This window comes from Macrobrachium nipponense, chromosome 33 (assembly GCF_015104395.2).
Source record: "Macrobrachium nipponense isolate FS-2020 chromosome 33, ASM1510439v2, whole genome shotgun sequence".
In the NCBI taxonomy this organism is placed as follows: Eukaryota; Metazoa; Arthropoda; class Malacostraca; order Decapoda; family Palaemonidae; genus Macrobrachium; species Macrobrachium nipponense.
Window position 1 is genome coordinate 50,887,897 of NC_087219.1, and position 27,993 is coordinate 50,915,889.

A 27,993-nucleotide genomic window follows, 5' to 3' on the forward strand; every position below is an offset into this window, starting at 1 on the left:
GCTAAGTACCTTCCTATTGTTAAAGGACCGGGGTTTGTATACGTATCGGAACAATTTTTGTTTTATCACCTATCCTTCATTTCTGCATGTTTAATCACACCAATCACCATAAGACAAACTTAATTCATAGTCATCAGAATTAAATAAAAAAAAATCTAGAAAAGCAACTACAAAAACTTCAAAATTTATTTCCTTACAACCAGTGCATTTACAGACTTATTTAAGTATGTACTGTGATTTTTGATTATGTATACATATTATTGCTGAGATTTCCCAAAGTACTTGAGAAACAAGAGGGGTTTGCCCATGTGGAAAAATTTCAGAAACAGTTCCAAATACAAAACATCTCATCACTCACCCTACAATACCTCCGGAATACTGGGAAGAGGGCAAAAAGCATTACTGCAACGGTGATCAAGGTGAAGACATCCTGGTCTTTCCCAAGTCTGGATGCCAAACACACAGATGCAAACACTCCCAAGTTATGTGACACAGTAGGATTCACTCTGGAAAACATGATAAGTGATACAAAGCAAAAATACTAACTGAAATACAGGCAGTCCCGGTTATCGCGAACTTGGTTATCAGCGATCTGGTTTTAAGGTACTCGTCTGCTCCAAAAATGATATTGTTATGTTACAATAAAGTTTCATACATACTTACCTGGCAGATATATACATAGCTAAGACTCCGTCGTCCCCGACAGAAATTCAAATTTCGCGCCACTCGCTACAGGTAGTCAGGTGATCTACCGGCCTGCCCTGGGCGGCAGGACTAGGAACCATCCCCGTTTTCTATCATATTTTCTCTCTTCCCCCTGTCTCCTGCGGGGAGGCTGGGCCTTTAATTGTATATATTCTGCCAGGTAAGTATGTATGAAATTTATTTTTGTAACATAACAATATCATTTTCATACAATCAACTTACCTGTCCAGATATATACATAGCTGATTGGCACCCTTCGGTGGAGGGGGTAAGAGACAGCTACTATATGGAATAGACAGGTAAACAACATATGTTGTAGGTATAAATAAAACCTTGGTTCCTACCTGATAGGTGGTAGACTTCGTGGGTGTTCGCCAGTAGTCTGCATCACCTCAAGAAACTTTAGCGAGATATATGATCTATGGCCAAGAGTTCTTGTGGGTCTGCCGATGGGGTCTTATCCGCTTACTCGGCAGAGCCTAAAAGGACTTTGTCATGGGTGCTGATCCACTTATATGACAATACACCTTATGAAGGAGCACACAACCAATCCCGACCACCTGATCCTAACCATATGTTAGAACTAAGGATTGTTACGAGTTATCCCCGAACTCGTCACAACAACCGTAACTCAAAACCACTACGCACACTACATAATTTTCCAAAATGACAATTTGTCCAAAATTGCATTTTTCCTAACTATACAAACCTGAGGTCCTTTTACAATAGGAAGGTACTAGCGGCAGCTGGATAGGTCGTAAGCTTCGAACAAGGGGTTCGGTAGTTAACTGGCTTGTCCGACAGGCCGCGCGCGCGCGACTGGTAGGTAAACAAATCACTTTTGCTTTTGGCCCAAGCAAAAACCTGCAGAGTGAGGGGTGGCATGAGGTGGGGCTATGTGTAAAAGGACCTCAGGTTTGTATAGTTAGGAAAAAACAAAAAATGCAATTTTGGACAAATTGTCATTTGTTCCGACACGGCATACAAACCTTCGGTCCTTTTACAATAGGAAGACTCACTTCTTGGTGGGTGGAATCGAGTCTTTTGTGAACAGACTGGTGTTCGCCCAACCTTGGAGCCTCCCTGGTGGCGTAAGAGCGAGGGAGGGATCCAAGCCTCTGTCCGATTGATCGGGGTGTGCACCGCAGGATCAATGGTCCAGACCTCTGGACCGAGTACTAAGAGAGGGGGCATGCGCATCTCTTCGTACCAGCAATGCAAGAACGTGTTCCTGTACAGGAGCAAATATAAAGTCATGGGTTTGACTCTTGTAGGCATCCACTTCCCCCCCTTGTAGAAGGAAGTGGTGGATATTCGCTCCTATCCCTAGTGAAAGGATAGGGATGGGGGCTTCTGTCATATAGCTCACCGGCCATCTCGTCCTTATCCAGAAAGGGTAATGACCCGTATCCCTATACCCACAGGTAGAGGGGTAGAAAAAGATAGAAAGAGAAGCCAGTCACTTTCTCATTCTATCTATTCATATAGTCCACACCAGGACTCGATGCTGTTCAGCCTGCTAGGGTCTGGGTTAGCTACACAACGTGTTGAGCAGCCACCACGGGGCCCTAAGGAAAACGATCCAAGACCTGTGGGCAATATCCAAAAAAGGTAGGAAGGTAAGTGCGCCCAGTGGTCTGGTGTACCAGACCCCTGCCTTCAGCCTGCGCCACGGAGCAAGTTCTTGTGTAAACTCGAGGGAGTGTACTTCTAGGTCATCTTGGTGCTGACGAAGAGTCTTCAAACTCCGCCTGGGATTCGAGTTTCTTCAGAAAGCGCGATCGTGCTTCACGGACAAAGCAGCATCTCCTTCGCATCGAAGGCGGTGAAGTCCATTAGGGAGGGGCCTGTGAAGGACTCTAACCGATCGTCAGGCACCGAAGGGTCAGAGTCTTCGCTACGAATTCGGTACGAAATCGAGCGTCACGAATCCCCATCCCCTGGATGCTTGACTTCGCAGGCAAAGTCATGCAATTACCTCAGAGGAAAGAAAAGAAGGAATTGTCGTATGTACCTATCCCTCTTCTCGACTCGGTGATGTCCTGTACCCATACTGGTCTATCCGTCTGCAGCGAAGTTTGTTGTTCTCGGTAGTGATAGGACACCGACACTCATGTTGTGTGCGATGGTATGGGTACTGTGACAAGCCCGTTAGGACGAAGAAAAGATTGATTGGATGGAACAACCGAACTAAGTCCACAGCGAAGTTCTAACCAGACTTGGGCGCTCTGACAGCTGCCTACCTGACTGCGTTCGGTAGGAGGCAAGTTGTCCAAGCACCCCGAGCAAGTCACGTGACCTTCGCCTTAAAAAGGGTTATGCCAAGAGACTAAAACAAATAATTTGTTCGTCACCGATGCCAGAAGGCAAGGTGATGGACCTCTCTTTAAGGCATGCCCAACAGGCGAAAGTCAATTGCCTTCTAGAGAACCGAGGTCCTTTGATGGCAAGATAGCTCATAGTATAGTTTGATTCTCGGGTAACAAGGAGAAACAACACTATGTGACGTTGAAGACGAAGGTGTACAGAAATGCAACCTACGTCTTCACAGCTGAACCGAAGAGAAGGATCTCAAGATTCTGACCTGTCTACAAAGACTGAGAACGCTAACCGTATTGATTGCTGTCCGGTGAGGATTCGTAGTTTGCAATAAAACAAAAGCGAGCGCTTCCAGTAATGAAGACAGGGAAACTACTGCCTGAAGAACTGCTTCTTCATGGGCTGAAAAACTTTGGAAGTAGAGCTGTCAGGTCGGGAGAGTAGGCGATCTTTCTGACATATCTGTTAATTCGGGGCGAGCAATGAAATTGCACACCTACGAATACGAGATATTTTGAAGACAAAACTCAGATGTCTGCAAAAATCATTCGCATTATCGCAGTGCGATGCAAAGCGGTTGACTAGTACGACTTCTGTTACCGTGCGGTAAACAGAAAGATGAAAGAGTTTCCAAGAGATATCTCTGTTGAAAATTCTCGCAATGTCGAAGGCGATGAAATCGAGCGTCACAGCAGTAGATGGTCCTTCATTATTGCGAGAATCCCCGTTAATCAGAGACCTAAGTCCTGATTGTTGGGGCAGAGATACGGTTCGTAGTCAATCCAACCAGGGGAGAGAGAGACGTAACCGACCGTGCATCTCCGAGACCTAGCTGATACTGAGCCGCTATCAGGCAGTTTCAATACGCAGTAGCTCTCGGTGACTCGTCATCCTGAGTTGACAGGTAACTCCATTATTCCAAGAAGGAATGCGTTTTCGGCTAGAACCATCGAGCATAAAGAATACGCTCGAGCAATTATATTTAACGAAACGGAGTTTCGGTAAATTAAAAAGGCTGATTTGGTGTTGTCATGACAATACCAAGTATCTTAAAATCGAAACTGATAACTGCCTGGGAGGTTGCAGGGCAACCCCGAGTTTGCAGTTCAATTAAGATACAATTCGTCTCGTCACAAAACCGTAAGAGTTAACTACGGTATGCGCCTACCCCACGGACAATTCAACTGTTAAAGAATCATGTCGCGAGGGTAATATACGTAGTATATTTGTAGGTTTTCGTACCACGACCCCTCATCCTAAATTCCTTTTCCCTTTTCTCGAGGAATGAGAATAAGGATTGGAGATCGACCGCCTTCGTTCTCTAGTCAAGAGAGTGAAGGAGAAGTCTTTCCCAAAGGAAAGCTTCAATGGTGAACAGATACCGAAGACGATAGTTCAAGCCAAACTGGAAGTTCCGTCCGTTCTTCTCTATTCCAGGTTAAGCGCCTACTGTGAGATACTCTTCTTTCAGCAGCAGTCTTCTTCCAACTGCTAGAAATTACAGGAATTCGAGCATAAGCGAGGGGTTCCCGATTATCGTGTAACAATTATCGGGGGATTCTCGCTCACTTTGGACGTGGTCGCCTGAGTGTTCTTGGAGATCGTAAAAAACTCGAACACTCTGAGTGCGCTAGAAATTCCGTAGAATTCTAAGCCACTCTGCGAAACCCCCACCGGGGGGAATTCGTCAGATGATATCGGGCTGGTGGTTCCTCTCGATTCCCGTAGAAATCGAGATCTAGCATGAGAAGAAAAGGAGCAGCCATCGCCTTACGGCGATGGCCTCTCAGAGCCTGGGAAAACGTATCGTCAGGCAGAAAACGTTTTCCCCGAGGAGGGTTACGAACTCATAACTGTAGGTAAGTGGTCTGCCGCCACGTTGACGTCGTCTGGGTGGGTTGATCGACACCTGACAGTAGAGAGCCGATACCGCTCCGACTCATTTTGCCAGTCCTCGTCGAGGTCGAAACCTCAGGAGGACCGAAGGGGTAGTTTAAATACGGTGTCCGAAGACACGTATAAACGCCTCTGTCGCAGTAGAGGAGGTGAAGTAGCTTGTTCGACCGTCCAGACTGAGAGCCTTCTTGTCCGGAGACGAGAGACTACCTGGTTCAACACAGTCGGGCAAGCTCCGATCGCGGCCGACCACGTCGATTTGGGTTCCCTCTCTGGCCCCAAAACGCCCTCGAGCCGAGACGTGGGCTCTTGGCTGGGAGCGGCGATCCTTCCCCGAGGTCATTGTGCTGACGAAATCAGCGCCCGTAACCATCTGGCAAGTTCCTCTGGATCTCGCGAAGTCACAGCATCTTGCAGAGTGGGACGTTAAGCCCTTCGAAAAACGGAGCATTAACCGGGAGAGCCAATTCCTTCCTCCTAAGAAGGGGGAACAGCGACAGCCCTCTCGGTCTTCCCCATCCACTTGCGCATACGTCCTGGTCGGTACCAAGAACCGTGCCTGGCACGTAGGGCGTCGTGGTGGGATCATGAGGGGCGCACCCCTCACGATCACTCCTCAATACCTCGTCCTCCCGGTGTAACCCGAGGAGGTTGAAGGTACGGGAGAGGCAGACCTGACGCTCCCTCGTCGCTCGCTGGCAGAACCAGCAGGCTTGGAGGGCTGCAGGCGATCGTCAACCCGCACTGGTGACGATCGAGCTGCAGGCCTGGTCGAACCGTCTCGCTGTGGAGAACGGCTGGACTGAGAACAGCGGCCCCGATCGCGAGATGTCAGAAGAGCTGGTGCTGGTTGCGTTCCCCGATCGCTCTCTGTGAGAGCGACGGTCGGCGACCTGCAGGCTCCACATGTCGCAGTGAGACCGGTGCTTGTCCTCACGCACGTCACGTCGCTGGTCCAGCCGTGGCTGGCACCGGCGAACGGGGAGGAACCTCTTCCCAGCCTCGCCCTTGGTGGTCGTGGACCGTCACGTCCCCGGGTAGCCAGCGTTCACCCGCGAGAGTGAGAGCTGGTCTGGTGAGAGTCGCATGAGCGGCTGTCACCAGTCTTCCCGCCCCGTGCCGTGAACCTGACGCTGAGCGGACTCAGAGGTCTGGTTCCTGGCTGCACGGTCGCTGGTAGGCGACCGTACACTCGGTACTCTCCCGCGAACGAGAGGCCGAGACGGACCCTGGATTGCAGTGGCACCAAACAATGACACCAGGCGGAGGAAGTACCGGTGTTAGCCGGTACCCCTCGGTCCCCGTAGTCTTCTTCCTTGCGGAAGAAGAGACGGGGGCCCCGCTCCCGAAGGAGCAGTAGGACCAGCGGAAGGAACCCTCCCGTCCCACCCGAGGTGTAGACGGGTCCCCCGGAGAAAGCTCCGGGAGACTTCTTAGGAGGGAGGAGGCGACATTCTTCTTCCTCGGCTGTAAAGCCTTAGAAGTCGAAGGGAAGAGGCGGCGGGCCGACGACGATGAAGAAGATGAAGACGACGACCACGACACCTTCCTCCCCCTTTCTTTCGTCAGCTTTCCTCAGGACAGACGTAAGATCTGCTATCAGGCGGAGCCGGGGCTGCTGTAGCCGAAGCCACAGGGGCCCGACGCACCTGTAACAGACAGACCAAAAGTCTGGGGTAAGTACCACCACGAAACAGGGACGACATCAGCAGGTATGGGCATCCAGGAACAGCAGGCCACGGCAGCACATCATCGGTAGGGACAGCCAGCGCAGCAAACGGCAAGAAGCAGCCAGCGCAGCAACGGCAGGGCAGCCAGCGCAGCAACTGCATGGACAGTCAGCCCAGAATCGGCAGGTACGGGCAGGCAGCACCGGAAACACAGGAAGTGGAGCAGCAGCCAGCAAATACCTGGTACCCGGCGGCAGGTCAGGGGCGAGTTCTAGGGCAGCGGAAGGTGTGGGTCGCTGCAGCGCGGCAACCACGAGCGGCGGCGGCACGCCCCCCTCTCGGACGGCGAAACGGCACTTCACAGCGGCTGTAGGCAAGACTGGTTACCACGTGAGGCGAGTACACCAGGTGAGGAGGGACGTCGTTCACCTGGTTGCGTGGGTCACCACTCCATGGGTGACCGCAGTAGGCCCAAGACATAGAACCGCAGCCTGGACACCAGCACGCTCTGCCAAATTGGAAGGACGCCCACCCTACCCTCACCAAGTCCACCCTGTGGCAGTAGCACCTGCGGAAATAATAGTAGTAGCGATTAATGGGGGGGAAATCCCCTCGTGCGGGGTTTTGATCCCTCCCGGAACGAGTGGAAGACCCCTAATACAATGTACATCGGCACCGAGAGCCCTCCCCCTCCCCCGCGCTCGACGATCGGGCGAGGAGAAGAACGCCGATAACCTCCCCCCCCCCCCCAAGGGGAAGAGTCATCTGTGGGAACTGAGGCGGGGGGGGTCTCGTTCCCCACCCCCGCACAGTCCCATGTACCCAACAACAAAATAAGAGCCCTAGAGCAATCGTGCCATCTGGCCACGAATACAGGCATAAGGATCAATTCCCTGACTGAGCGGAACTTGAACCAAATAAAATTGATGCAATCAATAATAAGGAAACAAAATGAAAAATGCATCTTGCAAAACGATTCATATTCACAATGAAATAATGGGCTCGGATCGAGCGCATTTGCGCCCCTCGGTACCGAGCGCAAGGGTGAAAGGTTTCAATTCCTTACCTTTATGGATCAAGGTTTCTGGAAACCTTGATCCATAATGAAATGATGCAAATCAACAAATATATGAAAATGAAAAGACTATGCGCTTGCGATTTTCCTTCATAACAAACAAATAAAAAAAGGGGAAGGATCAATTCCCGTGAATAGCGGACATTGATCCCAGTCAACAATGCAATCTCAATAAAAAAATGAAAAAATGAAAAAGAACTGCACTTGCGATTTCACTTCATTCAAATTAAAAGGGGGAAGGATCAATCTCCGGGCAAGCTCGGAAACTGATTTCAAAAATGAGTATTGCTACAATAAAAAATAATATATAAAGAAAATGAAAAAGAATACTTGTACTTGCGATTCCACTTTCATACTGAATAAGTTTCCGTGCCGAGCGCATTCGTTCGACAACGGGCATACAGGTCAAAAAATTATTTAAAATGAAAAGAGCACTTACTTACGATTTTTCATCTACACATTTTCCAACCCAATATACGTCTGGAGCGAGCGCTCCCGCCCTCGGCACCGAGCATACACAATACGAGGGATCATTCTGGGGAAAAAATGAATTCCTTGCAATTACGCCCTTCAGTCCGGCACTCGGGTAATCGGAGGGCGTGTGAAACCAAGATCCTTTAATCACAATTGAATCAATGAAATGATTGTACTTACAATTCAGTTTCACTAGATACTAGAAAAGAAAAACACAATCATGCGAAAGCAAACGACGATGAAGCGGCAGAGAGCGATGATACACGTCCACACGCCAGCAGGCGAAAGCAAAAGTGATTTGTTTACCTACCAGTCGCGCGCGCGCGCCTGTCGGACAAGCAGTTAACTACCGAACCCCTTGTTCGAAAGCTTACGACCTATCCACTGCCGCTAGTACCTTCCTATTGTAAAAAGGACCGAAGGTTTGTATGCCGTGTCGGAACAAAAAAAAATTATACTAAACTAATTGGGTTATGACGAGAATTCTCTTACTGAACAACATAGACGGCCGCCCGTGCGAGCAAATCCTCCATTGTTCGAAGAGACTCTCGACCATATCCAAAAGAATAAAACAGTATATACATTTAAGGATTGGTGTCGGCTGCCCTACCCAGAATCGTATCTGCGATACGATAGGACCTAGAGAAAAAACACTTCTCATACGTCACCGTACGTCTTTCAAGTAAGAGATGCAATACTGAGTTGCATCTCCAGTATGTCGTGTCAATGATGTTTTTTAAAGCGACATATTCTTATAAACGAGAGAGACGTCGCAACCCCGCTCTTACTTCATGAGCTTTTACTCTTAGTATTTGTAATTGTTCGTCAGGACAGACCTTATGAGCGTCCGTAATGACGTTTCTTACAAAGAACGCCAGAGCATTCTTGGACATCAGTGGTGTCTTTTACCGCGCACACAAAAGACCTTGTCTAGAGCCTCCCAACTGACGCTTTCTCCTGAAGGTAGAACTTCAGAGTTCTAACAGGGCCATAGAGACCTCTCTGCTTCTCTGCCTACGAGACTCGACATTCCTTTGACTTCGAATGACTTAGGCCAGGGATTCGTGGGATTCTCGTTTTTCGCTAAAAACAGGGTCTTAAACGAAGCAAATCGCCGAGTCTCCTTGAATCCTACTTTATCCTGCAGAGCTTGGTAATTCACTAATTCTTTTTGCCGTAGCTAAAGATAAAAGGAATATGCATTTCTAGTTATGCTCTAAACGATGCCAGATGAGGAGGCTCGAATCTATCCCGAAGACAGATATTTGAGGACTACGTCCACGTTCCAGTTCGGAGGTACTGGTTCCTTAGACTTCGAAAGTCTCAAAAGATCTTATGGAGGTCGTGGAGATCTTTGTTATTCGCTAGATCTAATCCTCTGTTCCTGAATACAGCCGAGAGCATACTTCTGTATCCCTTTATTGTGGATACGGCTAGATGATTTTACTCTCAGGAATAGCAAGAAATCAGCAATTTCCGCTATAGAGGTAGAGTAGGAGGACAACTTCTTGGCTCTACACCACCTTCTAAAGACCTCCCACTTCGACTGGTATACTTTCGTAGTGGAGGTTCTGCGAGCTCTCGCGATCGCGCTTGCCACTTCGCGAGAAAAGCCTCTCGCTCTGACAAGTCTTTCGATAGTCGAAAGGCAGTCAGAGCGAGAGCGGGGAGGTTTTGATGGTACCTCTTGAAGTGTGGTTGTTTGAGAAGATCCGTCCTTCTTGGTAGGGATCTTGGAAAGTCTACGATCCACTCTACCACCTCCGTGAACCATTCCTGGGCCGGCCAAAAGGGGGCTATTAACGTCATCCTCGTCTCTTTTGACGCCACAAACTTTTTCATTACTAACCCCAGGATTTTGAATGGGGGAAAAGCATAAACGTCTACTCGAGACCAGTTTAGCAGAAAGGCGTCTACCATAATTGCTCTTGGATCTTCCACGACCGAGCAAAACACTGGGAGCCTTTTTGAAATGAATGTTGCGAAGAGATCCACATGAGGAGTTCCCCACAGAGACCAGAGATCGAGACACACTTCCTCGTGTAGAGTCCATTCTGTATGAAGGACCTGGTTCCTCCTGCTGAGCCTGTCCGCCCTCACATTCCTTACTCCCTGTACGAACCTTGTCAGCAGGGAGATGTTCCTGTGAGACGTCCACAGTAATAGGTCTCTCGTGAGTTCGTAAAGGAACGAGGAGTGCGTCCCTCCCTGTTTCCGAATGTAGGCAAGTGCGGTGGTGTTGTCCACGTTTACTTGCACTACCTTGTTTGTCACCAGAGGTTCTAGGCTCTTCAAGGCCAGATGTACGGCGAAGAGCTCTTTGCAGTTTATGTGCCAGAACACCTGTGCTGGTTCCCAGGTGCCTGACACTTCCTCTGAGCCTAATGTCGCTCCCCAACCTGTCTCCGACGCGTCGGAGAACAACACTAGGTCTGGGTTCTGTGTTCTTAGAGAGATCCCTTTGTTCTCTTCCAGAGGTAGCAACCACCACTGTAGGTGTGCCTTTATCTCCACTGGAATGGGAAAAACGTCCGACAGTTGTCCGTTTTTCCAGCTCCAAGACCTCTTGAGGAAGAATTGAAGTGGACGTATATGAAGTCTTCCTAGAGGGAAGAATTGTTCCAGCGAGGAAAGCGTCCCCAGAAGGCTCAACCATTCCCTCGCTGACGTTTGTTGCTTCTCTAAGAAGAGAGAGATTATCCGCAAACCTTTTGCGGTTCTCTCTTGCGAAGGAAAAACTCGAAAACCCCGAGAATCCATCCGAATCCCCAGATAGACTAGGTCTTGTCTGGGGGTCAGCTGAGACTTCTCGAGGTTCACAAGCAATCCCAACGCCTTGGTTAAATCCAGAGTTAACTTTAGGTCCTCCAAGCACTGTCTCTCCGATCTGGCCCTGATGAGCCAGTCGTCTAGATACATAGAGACATTCACTCCTTGAGATGAAGAAATCTCGCCACATTCCTCATCAGGCTTGTGAAGACCTGAGGAGCTGTGGACAGGCCGAAACACAAGGCTCTGAACTGAAAGATCCTTCCCCCCGTCATGAAACGGAGGTACTCTTCGACGAAGGGTGGATCGGGACGTGAAAGTAGGCGTCCTGGAGATCTAGAGACACCATCCAATCTCCTTGTCGTAATGACGCTAGGACTGAAGCAGAAGTCTCCATGGAGAACTTCTCCTTCTGAACAAATTTGTTCAGAGAGCTGACGTCTAGTACTGGTCTCCAGCCTCCCGAGGCTTTCGCCACTAGAAAAAGGCGATTGTAAAACCCCGGGGAGTTTTGATCCAGTACTAGTTCTATTGCTCTCTTGTCCCACATTTGTTCCACCATCGATCGAAGAGTATCCCTCAGCACAGGGTCCTTGTACTTGGCTGATAGTTCCCTTGGTATTGACGTTAGGGGAGGAGTATTCAGGAAAGGGATACGATATCCCTTCCTTATGATATTCAATGAAGACGCGTCTGCGTCTATCAGTGTCCAGGCCTCCACGAATCCCAGGAGCCTGGCACCTACTGGTGCTTGGAGGAGAAATGTTTCATTTTCCCTTTTTAAAGGGACGAAAGGCGGACCTACCTCTCTTCTCCGGAGCCTTCCTTCTTGCGGGAGGTCTGGAGGTCGGACCACCTCGAAAGGGCTGCATTGAAGTACTAGGTCCTTTCTTGTCAGATACTGAAGCAGGTTTCTTCTTCCTAGCTGACTGCGTCAGAAGATCCTGAGTCGCCTTCTCAGTTAAAGAGTGAGCCACGTCCTCACTAACTGAGAAGGGAACAAATAGTCAGAAAGAGGCGCATACAGTAGAGCTGCCCTCTGAGCATGCGAGACTGCCTTTGTTAAGAAGGCGCCATACACCGTCCTTTTCTTTAAAAGACCTGCTCCAAATAATGAAGAGACTTCAAAAGATCCATCCTGTACCGCTTTGTCAATGCAAGACAAAATGCATAACAGGGCTTCAGGTTCGATTCCTTCTGAATCATGAGCTTTCTTGGACATCACCCCAAGGGACCAATCTAAGAAGTTGAAGACTTCCAATACATGGAAGAGTCCCTTGAGGAGATGATCCAGTTCTGAAATACTCCATGTAATTCGAGCAGAATTGAGACTTGGACGCCTTGAAGCGTCAACTAAAGTCGAAAAATCTGCCTCTGTTGTAGAAGGGAGAGCGATACCCATATTCTCCCCCGTCTTGTACCATATGCCTCTTTTCCCAGCTAACCTTGCTGGAGGCATGCAAAAGACTGTCCTGACTAAGTCTTTCTTAGACTTCATCCAGGAGTCTAAGGCGTGTAAAGCCCGCTTCATCGAGATGGTGGGCTTCATCTTCAGAAAAGACGAGGGCTTCTTCGCCTTCGCACTAGAAAAGAGCGAGCGCGGAGAAGGAGGAGCAGCAGGAGTCAACTCGTCTCCATACTCCTCAAGAAGCAGGGTAGTCAAAACCTTATAGTTGGACAAGCCCTCTCTTCCATGATCGTCATCATCCGAGTTTTCCTCCAACTCGGGATATATCTGAGTCTCCGTTCTCCTTTCTGAACTTTCCTCTTCTGGAGGAGACAAACTCCTGATAGGAGAGGGGCTAAGGGAATGAAACCTCTCTTTTTCCTTTTTCCCGTTTTGATAGACTTGGAAGGCGTCACAACCTGCGGCTTCTCTTGAACTTTAGAAGACGCCTCGTATGACGCTTCCCGATCTCCGAGCGTCATGGATGACGTCTCTTGTTGACGTCTTGATGACGCTTCGCGTCTGGACGACGCTCCGCTCTCTAAAGGCGTCCTACTCGGCGTCACAATATTGGACGGAGCGTCACGTCTAAGATCCGCTTGGAATGACGCTTCACTTCTAAAAGACGTCTTTCGTTTCTCTTGCTTTACAAAACTCTCGTAAGCCCCGTCCTATTCTCGAACTCGAAGCTTCTGCAAGACGTTTAGCAGTTCACTCTGTCTGACGCTTCTCTTCGAGCAGGTGAGAGAGGACGAGACTTCTTAATTGGAAGCGTCACGTCCTTCCGACGGGGCGCTAAAACTCCCACAAGAGATGACAGTTGTTCCTGAACCGCCATAATTATCTTTCTTGACGCTTCTCCCACGTCTAGTGCATGACGCCTTTCGTCATCACTCGGGGAAGAAGAATGACGGGATACTTCCGCACAAGCGTCAGGTGACGCTGACGCCACCTTCGCTTTCTTAATAGCAGACGGGGCGTCATCTGAGAAGCGCTCTGGGCTCGAATCTATGTCGTGCTTCATATGACGCTTCAGCGGTCTCGATAAGTTCGACTCCTTCCACCCTCGTTTAGGTGAGGGAGAGGGAGAGGACGAGAAACACTCGCGAAGGACGCTTTTTCTATAGCGCCCTTGAGCCGCCTGCCATGAAGCAGAGCTAGCTGAAGGGACTCTGACCGTTGGGATTCCCCACGACCTCCTTAAGGCTTTCGACTTTCCTTCTCCTCTGGGCATGGGAGCTTGGAAGAGGTCTAGGCCTGGGAGCGCCGCAGGGACGATCAAACGCCCCCTCCACAACACTGATAGAACTCACTTCACTGAAATGTTCACTATCACTAGCCTTACTTTTGGAGTCAGCCATCTTGGACTTCATGTCTCTAATAGTAGCTTTCAGATTGGCGATTTCCGATGCCGAATCCGAAAAAACACTCTGAGAATGAGATATATAGGGAGAATCTACATCAGTAGGATTAGAATTATCCGTGAAAGGCTCAATAGGCCTTGAACTCACACCTTTCAGTCGTCTAACTCTATCCCTCTCTAACTTCTTCAAATAAGAAGTCAAAGTCTTCCACTCTTCTGCATTCAATCCCTCGCATTCCTTACAAGTATTAATAGCAGAACACTGAACCACCCCCTACATTTACGGCATACAGTGTGAGATCAACCGAAGCTTTCGGTATCCCTCACCCTGCAGCCTACATTCACAACACATTCTCCCACTCACATTAGAATCAGACATACTGAGCAAAATCCAAAAGAGTTATTCCAAAAACAGTCCACAGTAGCGAATGCCAAAACACGATCCAAATACGTCACCAAAAAGCCGAAAAACGTTGATCAAAGGTTGAAAAATGAATCTAAGTCAGGAGGTAATAACAACAATGTTGATACCACCGGCGACAGAGAAAATATGATAGAAAACGGGGATGGTTCCTAGTCCTGCCGCCCAGGGCAGGCCGGTAGATCACCTGAACCTACTGTAGCGAGTGGCGCGAAATTTGAATTTCTGTCGGGGACGACGGAGTCTTAGCTATGTATATATCTGACAGGTAAGTTGATTGTATGAAAACTTATTTTCATACATTCAACTTCCCTGTCAGATATATACATAGCTAAGACTCCGTCGTCCCCGACAGAAATTCAAATTTCGCGCCACTCGCTACAGGTAGGTCAGGTGATCTACCGGCCTGCCCTGGGCGGCAGGACTAGGAACCATCCCCGTTTTCTATCATATATTTTCTCTGTCGCCGGTGGTATCAACATTGTTGTTATTACCTCCTGACTTAGATTCATTTTTCAACCTTTGATCAACGTTTTTCGGCTTTTTGGTGACGTATTTGGATCGTGTTTTGGCATTCGCTACTGTGGACTGTTTTGGAATAACTCTTTTGGATTTTGCTCAGTATGTCTGATTCTAATGTGAGTGTGAGAATGTGTGTGAATGTAGGCTGCAGGGTGAGGATACCGAAAGCTTCGGTTGATCCTCACACTGTATGCCGTAAATGTAGGGGGGTTCAGTGTTCTGCTATTAATACTTGTAAGGAATGCGAGGGATTGAATGCAGAAGAGTGGAAGACTTTGACTTCTTATTTGAAGAAGTTAGAGAGGGATAGAGTTAGACGACTGAAAGGTGTGAGTTTCAAGGCCTATTGAGCCTTTCACGGATAATTCTAATCCTACTGATGTAGATTCTCCCTATATATCTCATTCTCAGAGTGTTTTTTCGATTCGGCAATCGAAATCGCCAATCTGAAAGCTACTATTAGAGACATGAAGTCCAAGATGGCTGACTCCAAAAGTAAGGCTAGTGATAGTGAACATTTCAGTGAAGTGAGTTCTATCAGTGTTGTGGAGGGGGCGTTTGATCGTCCCTGCGGCGCTCCCAGGCCTAGACCTCTTCCAAGCTCCCATGCCCAGAGGAGAAGGAAAGTCGAAAGCCTTAAGGAGGTCGTGGGGAATCCCCAACGGTCAGACGTCCCTTCAGCTAGCTCTGCTTCATGGCAGGCGGCTCAAGGGCGCTATAGAAAAAGCGTCCTTCGCGAGTGTTTCTCGTCCTCTCCCTCTCCCTCACCTAAACGAGGGTGGAAGGAGTCGAACTTATCGAGACCGCTGAAGCGTCATATGAAGCACGACATAGATTCGAGCCCAGAGCGCTTCTCAGATGACGCCCCGTCTGCTATTAAGAAAGCGAAGGTGGCGTCAGCGTCACCTGACGCTTGTGCGGAAGTATCCCGTCATTCTTCTTCCCCGATGATGACGAAAGGCGTCATGCACTAGACGTGGGAGAAGCGTCAAGAAAGATAATTATGGCGGTTCAGGAACAACTGTCATCTCTTGTGGGAGTTTTAGCGCCCCGTCGGAAGGACGTGACGCTTCCAATTAAGAAGTCTCGTCCTCTCTCACCTGCTCGAAGAGAAGCCGTCAGACAGATGTGAAAACTGCTAAACGTCTTGCAGAAGCTTCGAGTTCGAGAACTAGGACGGGGGCTTACGAGAGTTTTGTAAAGCAAGTAGAAACGAAAGACGTCTTTTTAGAAGGGACGCCTTTAGAGAGCGGAGCGTCGTCCAGACGCGAAGCGTCATCAAGACGTCAACAAGAGACGTCATCCATGACGCTCGGAGATCGGGAAGCGTCATACGAGGCGTCTTCTAAAGTTCAAGAGAAGCCGCAGGTTGTGACGCCTTCCAAGTCTATCAAAACGGGAAAAAGGAAAGAGTTTCATTCCCTTAGCCCCTCTCCTATCAGGAGTTTGTCTCCTCCAGAAGAGGAAAGTTCAGAAAGGAGAACGGAGACTCAGATATATCCCGAGTTGGAGGAAAACTCGGATGATGACGATCATGGAAGAGAGGGCTTGTCCAACTATAAGGTTTTGACTACCCTGCTTCTTGAGGAGTATGGAGACGAGTTGACTCCTGCTGCTCCTCCTTCTCCGCGCTCGCTCTTTTCTAGTGCGAAGGCGAAGAAGCCCTCGTCTTTTCTGAAGATGAAGCCCACCATCTCGATGAAGCGGGCTTTACACGCCTTAGACTCCTGGATGAAGTCTAAGAAAGACTTAGTCAGGACAGTCTTTTGCATGCCTCCAGCAAGGTTAGCTGGGAAAAGAGGCATATGGTACAAGACGGGGGAGAATATGGGTATCGCTCTCCCTTCTACAACAGAGGCAGATTTTTCGACTTTAGTTGACGCTTCAAGGCGTCCAAGTCTCAATTCTGCTCGAATTACATGGAGTATTTCAGAACTGGATCATCTCCTCAAGGGACTCTTCCATGTATTGGAAGTCTTCAACTTCTTAGATTGGTCCCTTGGGGTGATGTCCAAGAAAGCTCATGATTCAGAAGGAATCGAACCTGAAGCCCTGTTATGCATTTTGTCTTGCATTGACAAAGCGGTACAGGATGGATCTTTTGAAGTCTCTTCATTATTTGGAGCAGGTCTTTTAAAGAAAAGGACGGTGTATGGCGCCTTCTTAACAAAGGCAGTCTCGCATGCTCAGAGGGCAGCTCTACTGTATGCGCCTCTTTCTGACTATTTGTTCCCTTCTCAGTTAGTGAAGGACGTGGCTCACTCTTTAACTGAGAAGGCGACTCAGGATCTTCTGACGCAGTCAGCTAGGAAGAAGAAACCTGCTTCAGTATCTGACAAGAAAGGACCTAGTACTTCAATGCAGCCCTTTCGAGGTGGTCCGACCTCCAGACCTCCCGCAAGAAGGAAGGCTCCGGAGAAGAGAGGTAGGTCCGCCTTTCGTCCCTTTAAAAAGGGAAAATGAAACATTTCTCCTCCAAGCACCAGTAGTGCCAGGCTCCTGGGATTCGTGGAGGCCTGGACACTGATAGACGCAGACGCGTCTTCATTGAATATCATAAGGAAGGGATATCGTATCCCTTTCCTGAATACTCCTCCCCTAACGTCAATACCAAGGGAACTATCAGCCAAGTACAAGGACCCTGTGCTGAGGGATACTCTTCGATCGATGGTGGAACAAATGTGGGACAAGAGAGCAATAGAACTAGTACTGGATCAAAACTCCCCGGGGTTTTACAATCGCCTTTTTCTAGTGGCGAAAGCCTCGGGAGGCTGGAGACCAGTACTAGACGTCAGCTCTCTGAACAAATTTGTTCAGAAGGAGAAGTTCTCCATGGAGACTTCTGCTTCAGTCCTAGCGTCATTACGACAAGGAGATTGGATGGTGTCTCTAGATCTCCAGGACGCCTACTTTCACGTCCCGATCCACCCTTCGTCGGAAGAAGTACCTCCGTTTCATGACGGGGGGAAGGATCTTTCAGTTCAGAGCCTTGTGTTTCGGCCTGTCCACAGCTCCTCAGGTCTTCAACAGCCTGATGAGGAATGTGGCGAGATTTCTTCATCTCAAAGGAGTGAATGTCTCTATGTATCTAGACGACTGGCTCATCAGGGCCAGATCGGAGAGACAGTGCTTGGAGGACCTAAAGTTAACTCTGGATTTAACCAAGGCGTTGGGATTGCTTGTGAACCTCGAGAAGTCTCAGCTGACCCCCAGACAAGACCTAGTCTATCTGGGGATTCGGATGGATTCTCGGGGTTTTCGAGTTTTTCCTTCGCAAGAGAGAACCGCAAAAGGTTTGCGGATAATCTCTCTCTTCTTAGAGAAGCAACAAACGTCAGCGAGGGAATGGTTGAGCCTTCTGGGACGCTTTCCTCGCTGGAACAATTCTTCCCTCTAGGAAGACTTCATATACGTCCACTTCAATTCTTCCTCAAGAGGTCTTGGAGCTGGAAAAACGGACAACTGTCGGACGTTTTTCCCATTCCAGTGGAGATAAAGGCACACCTACAGTGGTGGTTGCTACCTCTGGAAGAGAACAAAGGGATCTCTCTAAGAACACAGAACCCAGACCTAGTGTTGTTCTCCGACGCGTCGGAGACAGGTTGGGGAGCGACATTAGGCTCAGAGGAAGTGTCAGGCACCTGGGAACCAGCACAGGTGTTCTGGCACATAAACTGCAAAGAGCTCTTCGCCGTACATCTGGCCTTGAAGAGCCTAGAACCTCTGGTGACAAACAAGGTAGTGCAAGTAAACGTGGACAACACCACCGCACTTGCCTACATTCGGAAACAGGGAGGGACGCACTCCTCGTTCCTTTACGAACTCACGAGAGACCTATTACTGTGGACGTCTCACAGAAACATCTCCCTGCTGACAAGATTCGTACAGGGAGTAAGGAATGTGAGGGCGGACAGGCTCAGCAGGAGGAACCAGGTCCTTCATACAGAATGGACTCTACACGAGGAAGTGTGTCTCGATCTCTGGTCTCTGTGGGGAACTCCTCATGTGGATCTCTTCGCAACATTCATTTCAAAAAGGCTCCCAGTGTTTTGCTCGGTCGTGGAAGATCCAAGAGCAATTATGGTAGACGCCTTTCTGCTAAACTGGTCTCGAGTAGACGTTTATGCTTTTCCCCCATTCAAAATCCTGGGGTTAGTAATGAAAAAGTTTGTGGCGTCAAAAGAGACGAGGATGACGTTAATAGCCCCCTTTTGGCCGGCCCAGGAATGGTTCACGGAGGTGGTAGAGTGGATCGTAGACTTTCCAAGATCCCTACCAAGAAGGACGGATCTTCTCAAACAACCACACTTCAAGAGGTACCATCAAAACCTCCCCGCTCTCGCTCTGACTGCCTTTCGACTATCGAAAGACTTGTCAGAGCGAGAGGCTTTTCTCGCGAAGTGGCAAGCGCGATCGCGAGAGCTCGCAGAACCTCCACTACGAAAGTATACCAGTCGAAGTGGGAGGTCTTTAGAAGGTGGTGTAGAGCCAAGAAGTTGTCCTCCTCCTCTACCTCTATAGCGGAAATTGCTGATTTCTTGCTATTCCTGAGAGTAAAATCTCATCTAGCCGTATCCACAATAAAGGGATACAGAAGTATGCTCTCGGCTGTATTCAGGAACAGAGGATTAGATCTAGCGAATAACAAAGATCTCCACGATCTCATAAGATCTTTTGAGACTTCGAAGTCTAAGGAACCAGTACCTCCGAACTGGAACCTGGACGTAGTCCTCAAATATCTGTCTTCGGATAGATTCGAGCCTCCTCATCTGGCATCGTTTAGAGACATAACTAGAAAATGCATATTCCTTTTATCTTTAGCTACGGCAAAAAGAATTAGTGAATTACAAGCTCTGCAGGATAAAGTAGGATTCAAGGGAGACTCGGCGATTTGCTCGTTTAAGACCCTGTTTTTAGCGAAAAACGAGAATCCCACGAATCCCTGGCCTAAGTCATTCGAAGTCAAAGGAATGTCGAGTCTCGTAGGCAGAGAAGCAGAGAGGTCTCTATGCCCTGTTAGAACTCTGAAGTTCTACCTTCAGAAAAAGCGTCAGTTGGGAGGCTCCTAGACAAGGTCTTTGGTGCGCGGTAAAAGACCCCACAAGACTGATGTCCAAGAATGCTCTGGCGTTCTTTGTAAGAAACGTCATTACGGACGCTCATAAGGTCTGTCCTGACGAACAATTACAAATATGATATTGTTATGATACAATAAAGTTTCATACATACTTACCTGGCAGATATATACATAGCTATCGACTCCGTCGTCCCCGACAGAAATTCGAATTTCGCGGCACACGCTACAGGTAGGTCAGGTGATCTACCTGCCTGCCGCTGGGTGGCAGGACTAGGAACTATCCCCGTTTTCTAATCAGATTCTCTCTTCCACCTGTCTCCTGCGGGGAGGCTGGGTGGGTCTTTAATTGTATATATCTGCCAGGTAAGTATGTATGAAACTTTATTGTATCATAACAATATCATTTTCATACATTCAACTTACCTGTCAGATATATACATAGCTGATTGACACCCTTTGGTGGAGGGCAAGAGACAGCTAATTACTGACTAGACAGGTAAACAACATATGTTGTAGGTATTTATAGACCTTAGTTCCTCTGTGTTTCTAGACGAAGGATTGACTTCCTAGCTATTGCATAGGAGTCTGCTTCATCTCAAGAGCCTTAGCGAGATAGTGATCTGTGGCCAAGAGTTCTTGTGGATCTGTCGATGGGGTCTCTTCCCTTCCACTTACTCGACAGAACCTAACTGGCGTTTGTCAATGGGAGCACATCCGCTTATATGACAACACGCACTTATTTAAGGAGCGCAACACCGATCCCGATCACCTGTTCCTAACATGAGGGTTCGCGCTAAATTGAAAGAGAGTTATCCCCCAAACTCCTTTCAAACCTCCAATAAAAATCATTGAGTTAAAATAAATTCAACTCATTATTTAAAGGATCAGTGTCGGCTCCTTATCCCAGCAACGTATCCGCTGATACGTATAAACCAAGAGAGAAGAATCTCTCGTAGGTTAACTTGAAGTCCTTCATGTAATGAGCAGTCAACACATAGTTGCATCTCTTATATGTTAAAGCTAATATGTCTTCCTGACATATTGTTACGAAAAGAACAAGAATTTGCAAAAGCTCGCACTTCATGAGCTTTTTAAATTCTCAGCTGTTTGAAGGTATCATCAAGTCACTTATGAAGTGCTTTAGAGATCACCATTGTTTCAAAGAAGACTAGGACTTTCTTTGAACTGGATCTCATCTGGATGAAGCCTAACGCCTGGCTTGCGCCTGGCTGGCGCGAGGAGTATCCTGTTTAGAATACTCCTGGCGCCTGACAGTCGTAAAACTCTTCGAAATACTCCTGCCGTCTGGAAGGCGCATCCTCGCTCCAAATACTCTGGCGCTGTTAGGAGTATTAAGCTCAGAATACTCCTGGCGCCTGGCAGGAGTATCGCGCTTCTCGAATACTCCTGGCGCCTGGCAGGAGTACGCGCTTCGAATACTCCTGGCGCTTGCAGGAGTATCGCGCTCGAATACTCCTGGCACTTGGCAGGAGTATCGCGCTTCGAATACTCCTGGAGCCCTGTTAGGTTAGTATTTAAGCTCAGAATACTCTGGCTCCTGCAGGAGTATCGCGCTCCGAATACTCCTGGCGCCTGGGAGGAGTATCGCGAATCGGAATACTCCTCGTCCTCTGAATACTCCTGGCGCCTGGCAGGTAGTATCGCTCTCCGAATACTCCTGGCGCCTGGGAGAGTATCGTGCTCGGAATACTCCTGGCGCCTGGCAGAAGTATCGCTTTCCTAGGAGGAGCATCGTGATCGGAATACTCCTGGCGCCTGGTAGGAGTATCACGTTCCGAATACTCCTGGCGCCTGGGAGGAGTATCGTGCTCATCGGAATACTCCTGGTGCTTGGCAGGAGTATCGCGTTCCGAATACTCCTGGCGCCTGTTAGGAGTATTAAGTCAGAATACTCCTGGCGCTTGGTAGGCACATCGCGCTTCGAATACTCCTGGCGCTGGTAGGAGTAAAAAGTCTAGAATACTCCTGGCTCCTGGGAGGAGTATCGAGGTCATAGTACTCAAGGCGCCTGGCAGGAGTATCTCTTCCGAATACTCCTGACCTATGGAAGGCGCATCTAGTTCCGAATACTCCTGTGGCTTGGTAGGAGTATCGCTCATGGAATGGCCTTTCGAATGGCAAGTATATTGCGCTTAGCGGGCGCTATACTCCTATCAGGAGTTCTCTCTTCTCCAGTTGGCTCTTGTTGCTTGGATGAAGATCTTGGCCTAGAACGATCTACAGTAAAGTCAGGCTCTTTGCGCCTACTTGGCGCCTGGCTCCTAGTTGGCGCCAGACGCTTGGCAGGAGTTACTTCCTTTCCCACGTCTCGCCTGCCTAACGCATCGCTCCCCCCAGAGATGGCCGCTTGTGCGACAACTCCCCTGTAGGGTTCGTCGCCGCCCGACAGGAGATCGGTATTTGGATCTCTTAATCAGAAGTCTGTCATCCTTTTTACGAATAGGATCTTTAGAAAGTACTCCTACCAAAGACGCTAATTGCTCCTGCACATTCATCACAATTAGTCCGCTCCATCCAGTAGACAATAGGAAATCTCAAAAGTCCAAGAGACAAGTCTTCCTCCGAGGAGGATCATTATTGCATACTTCCGTGCTAACGAGTTCTCCTCCTACATGTTGATGAGTTTTTCTCGTTGCAGAAGCTTCCCTATCCTTGCCCGAAGGAAGGGAAGGAGCTTGGAATTTAAAGAGATTCTGAGCTGAAATTGGTTGATTTCTAGCTCTTGAATGTATCCCTCTGAACCTTTTGGGAAGTAGTTTGAGCCCTTCTCGCGTTCCAAAGACTCTGTCAGTAAACGTTTAAACCTTTTCTTCTTCTGTAGATGACAATGTCACTACATTACCCGGACAACGACACCTCTATCTAAAAGCGTTGATCCAGGAATAAAAGGCTTTAGTTCTCTTGCCAAACATACTATGCTGGCCAGAACCCATTGCCGAGTCGTCATAGAATTTGATTCCAGATTCTAAAGCCCAAAATTTCACTTGTCCTTTTGATCGTTTAGGACCAAGAGAAACATTTGATTAGGAGCAGTTCCATCTTGTCGGAACACGGAATCTGAGGCCCAAATTAGGATCCCATTCTAAGTATAAGATCTCTTACTCTTATCGTATAGAGGTATTGTATAAGATCCCGAAGATCTTAATTCTCTACTATCTCTAATATTCTTTGTCTAGACAGAATATATCTTTTCACTGTGTTCATTGATAGCATAAATTACCAAGGTGATTCTTCCCTCTGAAAGGAAAGAAAACCATTATGTGGTTCACAGAGGTATCGGAAGAGGACAGTTTCCCCTTTCTATCTAGCACGATCTGCAGCAACTCTATGTCTTTAACATATTTAAAGGAATTATCAAGCTTCCCTTGAAAAATCCTCTCATTCATATTTACTTCTGGTCAGTCTGCACGCAGACAGACTCAGAGTGAATAGGTTTTTCAGGTGCAATATTTATAATAGATTCCGATCAAATCTCTTAGAAAAACCTTCCGACACATGCTGAAAGAAGAACGTGACTTCTGTGAATCCAACCTTTTATTGCCAAAATGATGCATTCATCTTCTTCCTTAGACGCTCATTTATTTTAATATGTGTTAAGAATATATACAATTAGGGGAAAAAAAAACTAAAGTTTATTCCCCTATTTAATTTAAAGATGGCGTATCTTGCTACCTCTCTTGTTTCGAGGAAAAGGAAGCAATCTATAAGAAGGTCGTTCATCTTCTGCCTTGCGAAGATATCTGTGAATATTTTCCGCAGGGTCTGACAACTCTTTCCAATGAATGTTAAATCGTGCTCTGCCGAATTAAAATTCTTTATAATCCTATCACATTGTGGTAAACAGCATTCATCTAGGAAACTCTTGTAAGGATAGTAGGAACGCTGTAATTAACCACGTGTGTGCATAAGGCTTAAGCGTATCGTTATCTTAAGGTGAATTTCCTACTACATTCTTTCCTCGCCGAGGCAGAGAGATATCCTTAGCAAAACGAATACGATGTTATTCATGTTTGCCTAAAAAATCCCCTCAATTCGTGGTTAAGTCCCTGATTGTATGGGGAATATACGGTGAAGCATTCGATCCTTTAGGAGAGAAAGATGTAACCAACCGTTCACGACCGAGAACCGGATGGTACTAGATTGGCTCACAATTACAGCCGTGTCGTTCACTGCCTGGCTGCATTCATTCTGAGTTTGTTGCCAGTTACTCCCTTCAATGAATGGATATAATAAAATTATTCTCGAGTCTAAGAAAGCTCTCAATAATGCAAATTTTAGGTTTCAAACAACCTTTGTTAAATACCGAGGCTGAATAGGTATTGTCGTAACAAACCTTTTAAGCGAAGTCTTTACTAGGAAAATCCTGTAAGGATATAGACAATTCCGTAGCGAACCAGAAAGGCAACTATGGTATGCGTATTATGACTTGTCATTCAGTAGTCATATACAGCAAGCCTTCTACGACACTCTTTCCTTTCCGACATGCAGAGAAAGAATAGAAATCTTACTCTCTTCGTTCATTTCGTCAATAATCCCGAATGAGTATTAGTCGAAAGATATTGCAAATGACAACCGAGGATCGAAGAGAATCTCTCCAGCTTTTATTATCTTGGAGATAAGTCCGTATTTTACGCCTTTCTTATCTGGAAGAGCCTCTAATCAATGAATGAGAGCTCGTACGAATCTTGTTCAACTTCCAAACGATTGCCCCTCTTTCTGTAAATGGTTGGTTGCAATCTATTTTAGAAGGAGGATGATTTTAATATCCTCTTACTAATACTGAACTAATTCTCACAATTCTGCTCTATCTTCCATTCCTCAATTTGGGGCAAGATTGAGCAAACCGAAGGAGAGCGCTTCCTTTCGAAAGGTGAAGGGCTATTCGCAGTACCGACTCTAACCTGACAAGGGCTACGGCAGCCTGTGCTACATCTTGAGTCCCTGCCTGGAAAAAACCGAACTTACTCTTGCCTTTATTGCATTAAGACGATCCTGACAAGGGCAACGGCCGCCTGCGCGACAACTCCCGTCCCTATCAGGAGAAGCCTCGAATGTCTTTCACCCTTCGCCTGGAGGACTCTCGGCGGTTGTCAGGCTCTTCTTGTAGGAGAAAGTGTCTGGCGCTAAGCAGGAGTATCTTGCCTAGAATACTCCTGGCGCCTGGTAGGAGTATCACGTTCCGAATACTCCTGGCGCCTGGGAGGAGTATCGTGCTCGTCGGAATACTCCTGGTGCTTGGCAGGAGTATCGCGTTTCGAATACTCCTGGCGCCTGGGAGGAGTATCGTGATCAGAATACTCCTGGGATCCTAGAAGACGTATCGCCCTTGGAAAGTTTTCTTGTTGGAAAGTTCGAGCATCTGAAAGGCGATCCTCGCCTGGAAAGTTCTGTACGTCTGGAAGGTTATTCGAATCTGGAATCTTCCGCCTTCTGGAAGATCCTGTGTGCGGAAGGTTCCGATCTCTTGTATATTTGTTCTTGCTTAGAATTCGACAATACTTCCATTTTCGACATAGCCCTCCCTTTCTTCTGAATGAGAAGGGACTTCCATTTCCGATAAAGATCCTGGTTCATAGTCTTTCAGGCGCTTTGCGCCCATATTCAGCCCTTCAGGTGCTTTGCGCCTCGTTTCAGGCGCTTTGCGCCTTGTTTCAGACGCTTTAGGCGCATTGAGCCTCGTTACCGGAGCTTCATGCCCAAGGAGCTAGAAGCTTAAAAGTTATATATGTGTACTCACTAAACGAGATCCATATAATTCATTCGATCAACAAATATTCTTTAATATCTAATTCGTTCTTCTCAGAATAGATATATTTTCATATACTTCTCCTTTCTCCGTCTCTTCTGAGGTTCCGATAGCCAGACGAGATTATCTTGCATCTTCATTTAATCTACGCCGTTGAATGTTTTACTCCTTATTCGTCAAGACGATAATAAAAAGGGGAACACATTGAATTAGGATGCCTTTCCAATGGCTATCCCTGGCAGTCTGGGACGTTCTACAGAACCTGCCGAGGGACGCCTGAACGGTGGGGGTTCTCCATAACCTCCGTACGGCTTTCGACATTCCTTCTCCTCCGGGCCAGGGAGCTTGGAAGAGGTCTAGGCCTGGGAGCGAGACAGAGCCGATCAGACGCACCCTCTATTGCAATGGGGAACACTATAATCACTTCTTACCTTATAATAGCTCGTATCTTGAGCTACATTCCTTTATCTTCAAATTGCAAATGAATTTGTAGTTTCTGTGAAGTAAGAAGGTGATGAGGAAACAACACTACTAGTACTGTTAATATTCTAACTGCTTGTCAGAACGAGGGCTATTAAAGCTTCTACAGAAAGCATATCTAGTTCTATGTTTTCTGACTTCCTCAAATAGGAAGTTACCTTATTTTCCTCAATCAAATTCTAACATTTATTACACTTTATCAATGAATAAAAATTTATATTTCCCTTTCTTGCAAACTATGTAATTGTCTACCGAAAACTTCGGTAGTTACACATACTCTATTCTTCGAAAACTTCGAAGTTCATTCATTAAAAGTTATTAAAAAGTTATTAAAAACGTATGCCAACCACCGATCCAGTACTTCCCTGTAAAAGTCGGCCCAGAAGATCGATGGCGATGAAACACGAAAATCAAATCAGGAGGGAAAGCTAACATATGTTTACCTTCCCAGCGACAGAGAGAATCTGATTAGAAAACGGGGATAGTTCCTAGTCCTGCCACCCAGCGGCAGGCAGGTAGATCACCTGACCTACCTGTAGCGTGTGCCGCGAAATTCGAATTTCTGTCGGGGACGACGGAGTCGATAGCTATGTATATAATCTGACAGGTAAGTTGAATGTATGAAAACTAAGAGTAAAAGCTCATGAAGTAAGAGCGGTTGCGACGTCTCTCTCGTTTTATAAGAATATGTCGCTTAAAAACATCATTGACACGACATACTGGAGATGCAACTCAGTATTTGCATCTCATTACTTGAAAGACGTACGTGTGACGTATGAGAAGTGTTTTTCTCTAGGTCCTATCGTATCGGCAGATACGATTCTGGGTACGGGAGCCGACACCAATCCTTAAATGTATATACTGTTATTCTTTTTGGATATGGTCGAGAGTCTCTTCGAACAATGGAGGATTTGGCTCGCACGGGCGGCCGTCTATGTTGTTCAGTAAGAGAATTCTCGTCATACCCAATTAGTTGAGTATAATTTTTTTTTGGAAAATTATGTATGTGTGCGTAGTGGTTTTGAGTTACGGTTGTTGTGACGAGTTCGGGGATAACTCGTAACAATCCTTAGTTCTAACATATGGTTAGGATCAGGTGGTCGGGATTGGTTGTGTGCTCCTTCATAAGGTGTATTGTCATATAAGTGGATCAGCACCCATTGACAAAGTCCTTTTAGGCTCTGCCGAGTAAGCGGATAAGACCCCATCGGCAGACCCACAAGAACTCTTGGCCATAGATCATATATCTCGCTAAAGTTTCTTGAGGTGATGCAGACTACTGGGCGAACACCCATGAAGTCTACCACCTATCAGGTAGGAACCAAGGTTTTATTTATACCTACAACATATGTTGTTTACCTGTCTATTCCATATAGTAGCTGTCTCTTACCCTCCACCGAAGAGTGCCAATCAGCTATGTATATATCTGACAGGTAAGTTGATTGTATGAAAATGATATTGTTATGTTACAATAAAGTTTCATACATACTTACCTGGCAGATATATACAATTAAAGGCCCACCCAGCCTCCCCGCAGGAGACAGGGGGAAGAGAGAAAATATGATAGAAAACGGGGATGGTTCCTAGTCCTGCCGCCCAGGGCAGGCCGGTAGATCACCTGACCTACCTGTAGCGAGTGGCGCGAAATTTGAATTTCTGTCGGGGACGACGGAGTCTTAGCTATGTATATATCTGCCAGGTAAGTATGTATGAAACTTTATTGTAACATAACAATATCATTTTTCAACACCACAAAGCACCAATTTCCGGTTACTGGTGCCAATAATTGAGTTATGGTGCTGATACATACGTAACATAGGCCCCATTAACCGCTTATCGGCACCAAAATCCAGTTGTTGGTGCCTTATGTGCCATAAATTGCTGATATTTGGTTATAGGTGATTTTCACTTATCATCAAGCTGTCGGAACGGAACCCCAGCCAATAACCAGGGACTACAGTGGTCCCCCTGTATTCATGGGGGATGCGTACCAGACACCCCCCATGAA

General features: G+C 47.3%; 1 protein-coding gene across 3 annotated transcripts in view; it reads right to left on the bottom strand.

The window, feature by feature from the left end:
• The window catches only part of LOC135203172 (phosphatidylinositol N-acetylglucosaminyltransferase subunit C-like), a 67,409-nt gene that overhangs the window by 30,714 nt on the left and 8,702 nt on the right, over positions 1-27,993 (bottom strand). For all 3 annotated transcript variants that reach the window (XR_010311877.1, XM_064232869.1, XM_064232868.1), the window contains exon 5: positions 359-506. Coding sequence is in view for 2 of the 3 variants with exons in the window: in XM_064232869.1 (XP_064088939.1) it covers positions 359-506 (148 nt within the window). In the remaining variant the exon portion in view is untranslated. The remainder of the gene's footprint in view (positions 1-358; positions 507-27,993) is intronic.